Source organism: Heliangelus exortis, chromosome 7 (genome assembly GCF_036169615.1).
Source record: "Heliangelus exortis chromosome 7, bHelExo1.hap1, whole genome shotgun sequence".
NCBI lineage: Eukaryota > Metazoa > Chordata > Aves > Apodiformes > Trochilidae > Heliangelus > Heliangelus exortis.
Window position 1 is genome coordinate 30,914,064 of NC_092428.1, and position 14,273 is coordinate 30,928,336.

Sequence of the window (14,273 nt, forward strand, 5' to 3'; positions counted from 1 at the left end):
GAGAAGTCCTTATGGGTGCTAACTGTTGAAATCCTACACACCGTTCCCCTGTGTTTCTGATCCCGCTGCTGGGTTTGGAGTTCAGACTGTGCTGATATCATGGTGGCAGTGAAGATGCTGGTGCTGGGTGCTTGGGTGCTGTTCCTTTTCCTCCTAAGTATTTGGGGGTCTTGCAGGAAGGGGCCCTCATTGTCCACATTAATGGGTATCTTGGGGACATATTCAACGACTGTGGTTTTTACTGTTCCCACCACTGAAGATCACCCCTGATGAGCCCAAGCTCTCCATCTCCCGCCTGACGGGTTGGCATCAGCCTCCCAGCCTCCCCACTGCTGGGAGGTAACCTGGTCGTGCTACTGCATCTACAAGGTTCTCACTTGTGTCTTTCTCTTCCTCCTTCGGTAAATACCACAACAGAACCCTATAGCACACCGGCCATCAGCGGAACTGTTCCTTCAGGTGAGTCTGAATTTGTCATTCCTTGTCTGGATGCTTCTTTTGGTGGTACCCGGGAGTGGGTCACAGGGTGGGGTTTGGTGTTGTCCATGGCAGAGTAGAGCGAGGAGAGACAGAGCCTAATGAAGCAGAGGGTGACAGCCCTGCTGGCCTGAAAGTCATGTAGAATTGCCAGTGCCTTGGGGAAGAGAAGGTGCCTGTGTGCAGGAGGGTTTTTCCATGGTTTCCATGCCTCCTCCTCTCCAAGGTGCCTCCCTGAGCCTGGTGAACGGCAGGAACCGGTGTGAGGGCCGTGTAGAGATTTTCTACTCCGGGGCCTGGGGCACCGTCTGTGATGACGAATGGGACCTGCAGGATGCTGAGGTGGTGTGCAGGCAGCTGGGATGTGGCTTTGCTGTTTCTGCTCCATCAAATGCCTACTTTGGACAAGGCTCTGGCAACATCTACCTGGACGACGTGCGCTGCACTGGCAGCGAGTCCTCCCTCCAGGTGTGCCAGCACCGTGGCTGGGGTGTCCACAACTGTGCCCACAGTGAAGATGCTGGAGTTGTGTGCTCAGGTACCATTGCTTTTGCTTTCTAAAGACTGGACACATGGAAAAGAGGCCCTTGTTGTCCACACTTATGTCTATTATGGAGCCACAGCAAATATTGTGGTTTTTCACTGTTTTTCACACACGGAGGAAGATCAAATTCCTGATGCCCCAGAGCTTTCCAACTAACGTATATGATACGTTGGAACCAGTCTCCAAATTGCTGGAGATAACTTGGCCACGCTCTTTCATCCAAAAACGTCCTCACTTGCTTCTTTCTCTTCCTCCACAGCAGCTTCAAACCCCACAGCCACTACTGCTCCAACAACACCTACTCCAGGTGAGTCTGCTGTTTCATCTCTCCAAGGGGTACTTTGAGGTTTGGCGGTTCCCAGTTCCTAGGCGAAATTTTACCATTTGCACACTACCATACTTGTGGAGAGAAGTCCTTATGGGTGCTAACTGTTGAAATCCTACACACCGTTCCCCTGTGTTTCTGATCCCGCTGCTGGGTTTGGAGTTCAGACTGTGCTGATATCATGGTGGCAGTGAAGATGCTGGTGCTGGGTGCTTGGGTGCTGTTCCTTTTCCTCCTAAGTATTTGGGGGTCTTGCAGGAAGGGGCCCTCATTGTCCACATTAATGGGTATCTTGGGGACATATTCAACGACTGTGGTTTTTACTGTTCCCACCACTGAAGATCACCCCTGATGAGCCCAAGCTCTCCATCTCCCGCCTGACGGGTTGGCATCAGCCTCCCAGCCTCCCCACTGCTGGGAGGTAACCTGGTCGTGCTACTGCATCTACAAGGTTCTCACTTGTGTCTTTCTCTTCCTCCTTCGGTAAATACCACAACAGAACCCTATAGCACACCGGCCATCAGCGGAACTGTTCCTTCAGGTGAGTCTGAATTTGTCATTCCTTGTCTGGATGCTTCTTTTGGTGGTACCCGGGAGTGGGTCACAGGGTGGGGTTTGGTGTTGTCCATGGCAGAGTAGAGCGAGGAGAGACAGAGCCTAATGAAGCAGAGGGTGACAGCCCTGCTGGCCTGAAAGTCATGTAGAATTGCCAGTGCCTTGGGGAAGAGAAGGTGCCTGTGTGCAGGAGGGTTTTTCCATGGTTTCCATGCCTCCTCCTCTCCAAGGTGCCTCCCTGAGCCTGGTGAACGGCAGGAACCGGTGTGAGGGCCGTGTAGAGATTTTCTACTCCGGGGCCTGGGGCACCGTCTGTGATGACGAATGGGACCTGCAGGATGCTGAGGTGGTGTGCAGGCAGCTGGGATGTGGCTTTGCTGTTTCTGCTCCATCAAATGCCTACTTTGGACAAGGCTCTGGCAACATCTACCTGGACGACGTGCGCTGCACTGGCAGCGAGTCCTCCCTCCAGGTGTGCCAGCACCGTGGCTGGGGTGTCCACAACTGTGCCCACAGTGAAGATGCTGGAGTTGTGTGCTCAGGTACCATTGCTTTTGCTTTCTAAAGACTGGACACATGGAAAAGAGGCCCTTGTTGTCCACACTTATGTCTATTATGGAGCCACAGCAAATATTGTGGTTTTTCACTGTTTTTCACACACGGAGGAAGATCAAATTCCTGATGCCCCAGAGCTTTCCAACTAACGTATATGATACGTTGGAACCAGTCTCCAAATTGCTGGAGATAACTTGGCCACGCTCTTTCATCCAAAAACGTCCTCACTTGCTTCTTTCTCTTCATCCACAGCAGCTTCAAACCACACAGCCACTACTGCTCCAACAACACCTACTCCAGGTGAGTCTGCTGTTTCATCTCTCCAAGGGGTACTTTGAGGTGTGGCGGTTCCCAGTTCCTAGGCGAAATTTTACCATTTGCACACTACCATACTTGTGGAGAGAAGTCCTTATGGGTGCTAACTGTTGAAATCCTACACACCGTTCCCCTGTGTTTCTGATCCCGCTGCTGGGTTTGGAGTTCAGACTGTGCTGATATCATGGTGGCAGTGAAGATGCTGGTGCTGGGTGCTTGGGTGCTGTTCCTTTTCCTCCTAAGTATTTGGGGGTCTTGCAGGAAGGGGCCCTCATTGTCCACATTAATGGGTATCTTGGGGACATATTCAACGACTGTGGTTTTTACTGTTCCCACCACTGAAGATCACCCCTGATGAGCCCAAGCTCTCCATCTCCCGCCTGACGGGTTGGCATCAGCCTCCCAGCCTCCCCACTGCTGGGAGGTAACCTGGTCGTGCTACTGCATCTACAAGGTTCTCACTTGTGTCTTTCTCTTCCTCCTTCGGTAAATACCACAACAGAACCCTATAGCACACCGGCCATCAGCGGAACTGTTCCTTCAGGTGAGTCTGAATTTGTCATTCCTTGTCTGGATGCTTCTTTTGGTGGTACCCGGGAGTGGGTCACAGGGTGGGGTTTGGTGTTGTCCATGGCAGAGTAGAGCGAGGAGAGACAGAGCCTAATGAAGCAGAGGGTGACAGCCCTGCTGGCCTGAAAGTCATGTAGAATTGCCAGTGCCTTGGGGAAGAGAAGGTGCCTGTGTGCAGGAGGGTTTTTCCATGGTTTCCATGCCTCCTCCTCTCCAAGGTGCCTCCCTGAGCCTGGTGAACGGCAGGAACCGGTGTGAGGGCCGTGTAGAGATTTTCTACTCCGGGGCCTGGGGCACCGTCTGTGATGACGAATGGGACCTGCAGGATGCTGAGGTGGTGTGCAGGCAGCTGGGATGTGGCTTTGCTGTTTCTGCTCCATCAAATGCCTACTTTGGACAAGGCTCTGGCAACATCTACCTGGACGACGTGCGCTGCACTGGCAGCGAGTCCTCCCTCCAGGTGTGCCAGCACCGTGGCTGGGGTGTCCACAACTGTGCCCACAGTGAAGATGCTGGAGTTGTGTGCTCAGGTACCATTGCTTTTGCTTTCTAAAGACTGGACACATGGAAAAGAGGCCCTTGTTGTCCACACTTATGTCTATTATGGAGCCACAGCAAATATTGTGGTTTTTCACTGTTTTTCACACACGGAGGAAGATCAAATTCCTGATGCCCCAGAGCTTTCCAACTAACGTATATGATACGTTGGAACCAGTCTCCAAATTGCTGGAGATAACTTGGCCACGCTCTTTCATCCAAAAACGTCCTCACTTGCTTCTTTCTCTTCCTCCACAGCAGCTTCAAACCCCACAGCCACTACTGCTCCAACAACACCTACTCCAGGTGAGTCTGCTGTTTCATCTCTCCAAGGGGTACTTTGAGGTTTGGCGGTTCCCAGTTCCTAGGCGAAATTTTACCATTTGCACACTACCATACTTGTGGAGAGAAGTCCTTATGGGTGCTAACTGTTGAAATCCTACACACCGTTCCCCTGTGTTTCTGATCCCGCTGCTGGGTTTGGAGTTCAGACTGTGCTGATATCATGGTGGCAGTGAAGATGCTGGTGCTGGGTGCTTGGGTGCTGTTCCTTTTCCTCCTAAGTATTTGGGGGTCTTGCAGGAAGGGGCCCTCATTGTCCACATTAATGGGTATCTTGGGGACATATTCAACGACTGTGGTTTTTACTGTTCCCACCACTGAAGATCACCCCTGATGAGCCCAAGCTCTCCATCTCCCGCCTGACGGGTTGGCATCAGCCTCCCAGCCTCCCCACTGCTGGGAGGTAACCTGGTCGTGCTACTGCATCTACAAGGTTCTCACTTGTGTCTTTCTCTTCCTCCTTCGGTAAATACCACAACAGAACCCTATAGCACACCGGCCATCAGCGGAACTGTTCCTTCAGGTGAGTCTGAATTTGTCATTCCTTGTCTGGATGCTTCTTTTGGTGGTACCCGGGAGTGGGTCACAGGGTGGGGTTTGGTGTTGTCCATGGCAGAGTAGAGCGAGGAGAGACAGAGCCTAATGAAGCAGAGGGTGACAGCCCTGCTGGCCTGAAAGTCATGTAGAATTGCCAGTGCCTTGGGGAAGAGAAGGTGCCTGTGTGCAGGAGGGTTTTTCCATGGTTTCCGTGCCTCCTCCTCTCCAAGGTGCCTCCCTGAGCCTGGTGAACGGCAGGAACCGGTGTGAGGGCCGTGTAGAGATTTTCTACTCCGGGGCCTGGGGCACCGTCTGTGATGACGAATGGGACCTGCAGGATGCTGAGGTGGTGTGCAGGCAGCTGGGATGTGGCTTTGCTGTTTCTGCTCCATCAAATGCCTACTTTGGACAAGGCTCTGGCAACATCTACCTGGACGACGTGCGCTGCACTGGCAGCGAGTCCTCCCTCCAGGTGTGCCAGCACCGTGGCTGGGGTGTCCACAACTGTCGCCACATTGAAGATGCTGGAGTTGTGTGCTCAGGTACCATTGCTTTTGCTTTCTAAAGACTGGACACATGGAAAAGAGGCCCTTGTTGTCCACACTTATGTCTATTATGGAGCCACAGCAAATATTGTGGTTTTTCACTGTTTTTCACACACGGAGGAAGATCAAATTCCTGATGCCCCAGAGCTTTCCAACTAACGTATATGATACGTTGGAACCAGTCTCCAAATTGCTGGAGATAACTTGGCCACGCTCTTTCATCCAAAAACGTCCTCACTTGCTTCTTTCTCTTCCTCCACAGCAGCTTCAAACCCCACAGCCACTACTGCTCCAACAACACCTACTCCAGGTGAGTCTGCTGTTTCATCTCTCCAAGGGGTACTTTGAGGTGTGGCGGTTCCCAGTTCCTAGGCGAAATTTTACCATTTGCACACTACCATACTTGTGGAGAGAAGTCCTTATGGGTGCTAACTGTTGAAATCCTACACACCGTTCCCCTGTGTTTCTGATCCCGCTGCTGGGTTTGGAGTTCAGACTGTGCTGATATCATGGTGGCAGTGAAGATGCTGGTGCTGGGTGCTTGGGTGCTGTTCCTTTTCCTCCTAAGTATTTGGGGGTCTTGCAGGAAGGGGCCCTCATTGTCCACATTAATGGGTATCTTGGGGACATATTCAACGACTGTGGTTTTTACTGTTCCCACCACTGAAGATCACCCCTGATGAGCCCAAGCTCTCCATCTCCCGCCTGACGGGTTGGCATCAGCCTCCCAGCCTCCCCACTGCTGGGAGGTAACCTGGTCGTGCTACTGCATCTACAAGGTTCTCACTTGTGTCTTTCTCTTCCTCCTTCGGTAAATACCACAACAGAACCCTATAGCACACCGGCCATCAGCGGAACTGTTCCTTCAGGTGAGTCTGAATTTGTCATTCCTTGTCTGGATGCTTCTTTTGGTGGTACCCGGGAGTGGGTCACAGGGTGGGGTTTGGTGTTGTCCATGGCAGAGTAGAGCGAGGAGAGACAGAGCCTAATGAAGCAGAGGGTGACAGCCCTGCTGGCCTGAAAGTCATGTAGAATTGCCAGTGCCTTGGGGAAGAGAAGGTGCCTGTGTGCAGGAGGGTTTTTCCATGGTTTCCGTGCCTCCTCCTCTCCAAGGTGCCTCCCTGAGCCTGGTGAACGGCAGGAACCGGTGTGAGGGCCGTGTAGAGATTTTCTACTCCGGGGCCTGGGGCACCGTCTGTGATGACGAATGGGACCTGCAGGATGCTGAGGTGGTGTGCAGGCAGCTGGGATGTGGCTTTGCTGTTTCTGCTCCATCAAATGCCTACTTTGGACAAGGCTCTGGCAACATCTACCTGGACGACGTGCGCTGCACTGGCAGCGAGTCCTCCCTCCAGGTGTGCCAGCACCGTGGCTGGGGTGTCCACAACTGTCGCCACATTGAAGATGCTGGAGTTGTGTGCTCAGGTACCATTGCTTTTGCTTTCTAAAGACTGGACACATGGAAAAGAGGCCCTTGTTGTCCACACTTATGTCTATTATGGAGCCACAGCAAATATTGTGGTTTTTCACTGTTTTTCACACACGGAGGAAGATCAAATTCCTGATGCCCCAGAGCTTTCCAACTAACGTATATGATACGTTGGAACCAGTCTCCAAATTGCTGGAGATAACTTGGCCACGCTCTTTCATCCAAAAACGTCCTCACTTGCTTCTTTCTCTTCCTCCACAGCAGCTTCAAACCCCACAGCCACTACTGCTCCAACAACACCTACTCCAGGTGAGTCTGCTGTTTCATCTCTCCAAGGGGTACTTTGAGGTGTGGCGGTTCCCAGTTCCTAGGCGAAATTTTACCATTTGCACACTACCATACTTGTGGAGAGAAGTCCTTATGGGTGCTAACTGTTGAAATCCTACACACCGTTCCCCTGTGTTTCTGATCCCGCTGCTGGGTTTGGAGTTCAGACTGTGCTGATATCATGGTGGCAGTGAAGATGCTGGTGCTGGGTGCTTGGGTGCTGTTCCTTTTCCTCCTAAGTATTTGGGGGTCTTGCAGGAAGGGGCCCTCATTGTCCACATTAATGGGTATCTTGGGGACATATTCAACGACTGTGGTTTTTACTGTTCCCACCACTGAAGATCACCCCTGATGAGCCCAAGCTCTCCATCTCCCGCCTGACGGGTTGGCATCAGCCTCCCAGCCTCCCCACTGCTGGGAGGTAACCTGGTCGTGCTACTGCATCTACAAGGTTCTCACTTGTGTCTTTCTCTTCCTCCTTCGGTAAATACCACAACAGAACCCTATAGCACACCGGCCATCAGCGGAACTGTTCCTTCAGGTGAGTCTGAATTTGTCATTCCTTGTCTGGATGCTTCTTTTGGTGGTACCCGGGAGTGGGTCACAGGGTGGGGTTTGGTGTTGTCCATGGCAGAGTAGAGCGAGGAGAGACAGAGCCTAATGAAGCAGAGGGTGACAGCCCTGCTGGCCTGAAAGTCATGTAGAATTGCCAGTGCCTTGGGGAAGAGAAGGTGCCTGTGTGCAGGAGGGTTTTTCCATGGTTTCCATGCCTCCTCCTCTCCAAGGTGCCTCCCTGAGCCTGGTGAACGGCAGGAACCGGTGTGAGGGCCGTGTAGAGATTTTCTACTCCGGGGCCTGGGGCACCGTCTGTGATGACGAATGGGACCTGCAGGATGCTGAGGTGGTGTGCAGGCAGCTGGGATGTGGCTTTGCTGTTTCTGCTCCATCAAATGCCTACTTTGGACAAGGCTCTGGCAACATCTACCTGGACGACGTGCGCTGCACTGGCAGCGAGTCCTCCCTCCAGGTGTGCCAGCACCGTGGCTGGGGTGTCCACAACTGTGCCCACAGTGAAGATGCTGGAGTTGTGTGCTCAGGTACCATTGCTTTTGCTTTCTAAAGACTGGACACATGGAAAAGAGGCCCTTGTTGTCCACACTTATGTCTATTATGGAGCCACAGCAAATATTGTGGTTTTTCACTGTTTTTCACACACGGAGGAAGATCAAATTCCTGATGCCCCAGAGCTTTCCAACTAACGTATATGATACGTTGGAACCAGTCTCCAAATTGCTGGAGATAACTTGGCCACGCTCTTTCATCCAAAAACGTCCTCACTTGCTTCTTTCTCTTCCTCCACAGCAGCTTCAAACCCCACAGCCACTACTGCTCCAACAACACCTACTCCAGGTGAGTCTGCTGTTTCATCTCTCCAAGGGGTACTTTGAGGTTTGGCGGTTCCCAGTTCCTAGGCGAAATTTTACCATTTGCACACTACCATACTTGTGGAGAGAAGTCCTTATGGGTGCTAACTGTTGAAATCCTACACACCGTTCCCCTGTGTTTCTGATCCCGCTGCTGGGTTTGGAGTTCAGACTGTGCTGATATCATGGTGGCAGTGAAGATGCTGGTGCTGGGTGCTTGGGTGCTGTTCCTTTTCCTCCTAAGTATTTGGGGGTCTTGCAGGAAGGGGCCCTCATTGTCCACATTAATGGGTATCTTGGGGACATATTCAACGACTGTGGTTTTTACTGTTCCCACCACTGAAGATCACCCCTGATGAGCCCAAGCTCTCCATCTCCCGCCTGACGGGTTGGCATCAGCCTCCCAGCCTCCCCACTGCTGGGAGGTAACCTGGTCGTGCTACTGCATCTACAAGGTTCTCACTTGTGTCTTTCTCTTCCTCCTTCGGTAAATACCACAACAGAACCCTATAGCACACCGGCCATCAGCGGAACTGTTCCTTCAGGTGAGTCTGAATTTGTCATTCCTTGTCTGGATGCTTCTTTTGGTGGTACCCGGGAGTGGGTCACAGGGTGGGGTTTGGTGTTGTCCATGGCAGAGTAGAGCGAGGAGAGACAGAGCCTAATGAAGCAGAGGGTGACAGCCCTGCTGGCCTGAAAGTCATGTAGAATTGCCAGTGCCTTGGGGAAGAGAAGGTGCCTGTGTGCAGGAGGGTTTTTCCATGGTTTCCGTGCCTCCTCCTCTCCAAGGTGCCTCCCTGAGCCTGGTGAACGGCAGGAACCGGTGTGAGGGCCGTGTAGAGATTTTCTACTCCGGGGCCTGGGGCACCGTCTGTGATGACGAATGGGACCTGCAGGATGCTGAGGTGGTGTGCAGGCAGCTGGGATGTGGCTTTGCTGTTTCTGCTCCATCAAATGCCTACTTTGGACAAGGCTCTGGCAACATCTACCTGGACGACGTGCGCTGCACTGGCAGCGAGTCCTCCCTCCAGGTGTGCCAGCACCGTGGCTGGGGTGTCCACAACTGTCGCCACATTGAAGATGCTGGAGTTGTGTGCTCAGGTACCATTGCTTTTGCTTTCTAAAGACTGGACACATGGAAAAGAGGCCCTTGTTGTCCACACTTATGTCTATTATGGAGCCACAGCAAATATTGTGGTTTTTCACTGTTTTTCACACACGGAGGAAGATCAAATTCCTGATGCCCCAGAGCTTTCCAACTAACGTATATGATACGTTGGAACCAGTCTCCAAATTGCTGGAGATAACTTGGCCACGCTCTTTCATCCAAAAACGTCCTCACTTGCTTCTTTCTCTTCCTCCACAGCAGCTTCAAACCCCACAGCCACTACTGCTCCAACAACACCTACTCCAGGTGAGTCTGCTGTTTCATCTCTCCAAGGGGTACTTTGAGGTGTGGCGGTTCCCAGTTCCTAGGCGAAATTTTACCATTTGCACACTACCATACTTGTGGAGAGAAGTCCTTATGGGTGCTAACTGTTGAAATCCTACACACCGTTCCCCTGTGTTTCTGATCCCGCTGCTGGGTTTGGAGTTCAGACTGTGCTGATATCATGGTGGCAGTGAAGATGCTGGTGCTGGGTGCTTGGGTGCTGTTCCTTTTCCTCCTAAGTATTTGGGGGTCTTGCAGGAAGGGGCCCTCATTGTCCACATTAATGGGTATCTTGGGGACATATTCAACGACTGTGGTTTTTACTGTTCCCACCACTGAAGATCACCCCTGATGAGCCCAAGCTCTCCATCTCCCGCCTGACGGGTTGGCATCAGCCTCCCAGCCTCCCCACTGCTGGGAGGTAACCTGGTCGTGCTACTGCATCTACAAGGTTCTCACTTGTGTCTTTCTCTTCCTCCTTCGGTAAATACCACAACAGAACCCTATAGCACACCGGCCATCAGCGGAACTGTTCCTTCAGGTGAGTCTGAATTTGTCATTCCTTGTCTGGATGCTTCTTTTGGTGGTACCCGGGAGTGGGTCACAGGGTGGGGTTTGGTGTTGTCCATGGCAGAGTAGAGCGAGGAGAGACAGAGCCTAATGAAGCAGAGGGTGACAGCCCTGCTGGCCTGAAAGTCATGTAGAATTGCCAGTGCCTTGGGGAAGAGAAGGTGCCTGTGTGCAGGAGGGTTTTTCCATGGTTTCCATGCCTCCTCCTCTCCAAGGTGCCTCCCTGAGCCTGGTGAACGGCAGGAACCGGTGTGAGGGCCGTGTAGAGATTTTCTACTCCGGGGCCTGGGGCACCGTCTGTGATGACGAATGGGACCTGCAGGATGCTGAGGTGGTGTGCAGGCAGCTGGGATGTGGCTTTGCTGTTTCTGCTCCATCAAATGCCTACTTTGGACAAGGCTCTGGCAACATCTACCTGGACGACGTGCGCTGCACTGGCAGCGAGTCCTCCCTCCAGGTGTGCCAGCACCGTGGCTGGGGTGTCCACAACTGTGCCCACAGTGAAGATGCTGGAGTTGTGTGCTCAGGTACCATTGCTTTTGCTTTCTAAAGACTGGACACATGGAAAAGAGGCCCTTGTTGTCCACACTTATGTCTATTATGGAGCCACAGCAAATATTGTGGTTTTTCACTGTTTTTCACACACGGAGGAAGATCAAATTCCTGATGCCCCAGAGCTTTCCAACTAACGTATATGATACGTTGGAACCAGTCTCCAAATTGCTGGAGATAACTTGGCCACGCTCTTTCATCCAAAAACGTCCTCACTTGCTTCTTTCTCTTCCTCCACAGCAGCTTCAAACCCCACAGCCACTACTGCTCCAACAACACCTACTCCAGGTGAGTCTGCTGTTTCATCTCTCCAAGGGGTACTTTGAGGTGTGGCGGTTCCCAGTTCCTAGGCGAAATTTTACCATTTGCACACTACCATACTTGTGGAGAGAAGTCCTTATGGGTGCTAACTGTTGAAATCCTACACACCGTTCCCCTGTGTTTCTGATCCCGCTGCTGGGTTTGGAGTTCAGACTGTGCTGATATCATGGTGGCAGTGAAGATGCTGGTGCTGGGTGCTTGGGTGCTGTTCCTTTTCCTCCTAAGTATTTGGGGGTCTTGCAGGAAGGGGCCCTCATTGTCCACATTAATGGGTATCTTGGGGACATATTCAACGACTGTGGTTTTTACTGTTCCCACCACTGAAGATCACCCCTGATGAGCCCAAGCTCTCCATCTCCCGCCTGACGGGTTGGCATCAGCCTCCCAGCCTCCCCACTGCTGGGAGGTAACCTGGTCGTGCTACTGCATCTACAAGGTTCTCACTTGTGTCTTTCTCTTCCTCCTTCGGTAAATACCACAACAGAACCCTATAGCACACCGGCCATCAGCGGAACTGTTCCTTCAGGTGAGTCTGAATTTGTCATTCCTTGTCTGGATGCTTCTTTTGGTGGTACCCGGGAGTGGGTCACAGGGTGGGGTTTGGTGTTGTCCATGGCAGAGTAGAGCGAGGAGAGACAGAGCCTAATGAAGCAGAGGGTGACAGCCCTGCTGGCCTGAAAGTCATGTAGAATTGCCAGTGCCTTGGGGAAGAGAAGGTGCCTGTGTGCAGGAGGGTTTTTCCATGGTTTCCATGCCTCCTCCTCTCCAAGGTGCCTCCCTGAGCCTGGTGAACGGCAGGAACCGGTGTGAGGGCCGTGTAGAGATTTTCTACTCCGGGGCCTGGGGCACCGTCTGTGATGACGAATGGGACCTGCAGGATGCTGAGGTGGTGTGCAGGCAGCTGGGATGTGGCTTTGCTGTTTCTGCTCCATCAAATGCCTACTTTGGACAAGGCTCTGGCAACATCTACCTGGACGACGTGCGCTGCACTGGCAGCGAGTCCTCCCTCCAGGTGTGCCAGCACCGTGGCTGGGGTGTCCACAACTGTGCCCACAGTGAAGATGCTGGAGTTGTGTGCTCAGGTACCATTGCTTTTGCTTTCTAAAGACTGGACACATGGAAAAGAGGCCCTTGTTGTCCACACTTATGTCTATTATGGAGCCACAGCAAATATTGTGGTTTTTCACTGTTTTTCACACACGGAGGAAGATCAAATTCCTGATGCCCCAGAGCTTTCCAACTAACGTATATGATACGTTGGAACCAGTCTCCAAATTGCTGGAGATAACTTGGCCACGCTCTTTCATCCAAAAACGTCCTCACTTGCTTCTTTCTCTTCCTCCACAGCAGCTTCAAACCCCACAGCCACTACTGCTCCAACAACACCTACTCCAGGTGAGTCTGCTGTTTCATCTCTCCAAGGGGTACTTTGAGGTTTGGCGGTTCCCAGTTCCTAGGCGAAATTTTACCATTTGCACACTACCATACTTGTGGAGAGAAGTCCTTATGGGTGCTAACTGTTGAAATCCTACACACCGTTCCCCTGTGTTTCTGATCCCGCTGCTGGGTTTGGAGTTCAGACTGTGCTGATATCATGGTGGCAGTGAAGATGCTGGTGCTGGGTGCTTGGGTGCTGTTCCTTTTCCTCCTAAGTATTTGGGGGTCTTGCAGGAAGGGGCCCTCATTGTCCACATTAATGGGTATCTTGGGGTGTTTTCTCTCTGATGCTAGGCGCGCGAGTCTCCCCTAAGCCTCATTTTGGGACATGGTCATCCCAGCAGCCTCTCCTCACTTGCTGATATAGATGCTGGCTTTGGTAGCAAAGAGCAGGATTGTGGGATTTTTTTGTGTGTAGGGTGGGTCAGGACTTGAGAGAAGGAGGTTTCTCTCTGTTAGTGAAATGACAGGAGAGAGCCCCAGGGACTCTTGAAGATACTGCTTCAGCGTTGTTTTTCCACATCCAATGCTGTTTCCATGGCCGTTGCTTGTTGATGGCCATGTGTCCACCAGTTGCCTCAAGTCTGATGTATTCTCTGCCCTTTCTTTCTTTATGAATGGCCAGACACAGCAGCTGGTCCTGCCCACCCAGCTTATTCCCAGCCTATCAGCAGGACACAACTGGGCACAAGAGGTGAAGAGGTGGAACATGCTGGCCTGAGCCTGCCCTGCACAGGTCTCTCTCTCCCCTTTTCCCATGACAAAGGTCCATGGTGGTTTGGGGTGGTGCCTCGGAGGAGCTGAGGTGCTGCAGAAAGGTGGCTGCAGTCATGATAGGTCCAATCCTTGCTCTGCAGCCATCCTGCTGTTTCTGGGACAAATGGATGGGAATAATCCCCTCACTCTCTCCTGTATGCTTGTTGGAACAGCTTAGGGATCAGGTGGGTGCCCTGAAGCCAAGACAAGATAGAGCCCCACGCTCTGCACCCAATAGTGCTCCAGACTTGCTTTTCCATGGCCATCACCATGTCCATTGCCATTTTCATTGTCATGCCCACTGCCACGAGCCTCCTGCATTTGCTGCTCTTTCATTCACTCCCTCTTCTTCCCCAGCATCTCTGGATCCAACTTTTCCTGCTGAATGGCCAAGCACAACAGGTAATTCCCACCCAGCTCATTCCCAGCTTTGCAGCCAGCCCAGCACAGGAGGGCAGGAGGGGGGACACACAGGGCTGCTGCTGCTCCTCCGCCTGTGACATCTTCAGGGTGTATGGGTGATCCCCCTCAGATTTTTGGCCACACTCAAGGTGTTCAAAGGGTTTTCTTCTAAATGCTCCAGTGCCCAAAGCAGCCCCAAATTTTTATAATCAGTCAGACAATGGAGCACCACTCTGGCCTATCTGTAGTGGAAACAATAAATAATAACAAAAGCACAGACATTAGCTGTAAGTGGAAGTGATGATTCTTCCCACTTATGGG

General features: G+C 52.2%; 1 protein-coding gene across 1 annotated transcript in view; it reads left to right on the plus strand.

Annotated features, from left to right (window-relative positions):
• The window catches only part of DMBT1 (deleted in malignant brain tumors 1), a 46,855-nt gene that overhangs the window by 26,825 nt on the left and 5,757 nt on the right, over positions 1-14,273 (plus strand). Inside the window, exons 11-27 of the mRNA XM_071747996.1 lie at positions 322-459; positions 704-1,015; positions 2,132-2,443; positions 3,560-3,880; positions 4,985-5,299; positions 5,565-5,612; positions 6,416-6,727; positions 6,993-7,040; positions 7,844-8,155; positions 8,421-8,468; positions 9,272-9,583; positions 9,849-9,896; positions 10,700-11,011; positions 11,277-11,324; positions 12,128-12,439; positions 12,705-12,752; positions 13,908-13,952. Coding sequence (XP_071604097.1) covers positions 322-459; positions 704-1,015; positions 2,132-2,443; positions 3,560-3,880; positions 4,985-5,299; positions 5,565-5,612; positions 6,416-6,727; positions 6,993-7,040; positions 7,844-8,155; positions 8,421-8,468; positions 9,272-9,583; positions 9,849-9,896; positions 10,700-11,011; positions 11,277-11,324; positions 12,128-12,439; positions 12,705-12,752; positions 13,908-13,952 — 3,291 coding nt within the window. The remainder of the gene's footprint in view (positions 1-321; positions 460-703; positions 1,016-2,131; positions 2,444-3,559; positions 3,881-4,984; positions 5,300-5,564; positions 5,613-6,415; positions 6,728-6,992; positions 7,041-7,843; positions 8,156-8,420; positions 8,469-9,271; positions 9,584-9,848; positions 9,897-10,699; positions 11,012-11,276; positions 11,325-12,127; positions 12,440-12,704; positions 12,753-13,907; positions 13,953-14,273) is intronic.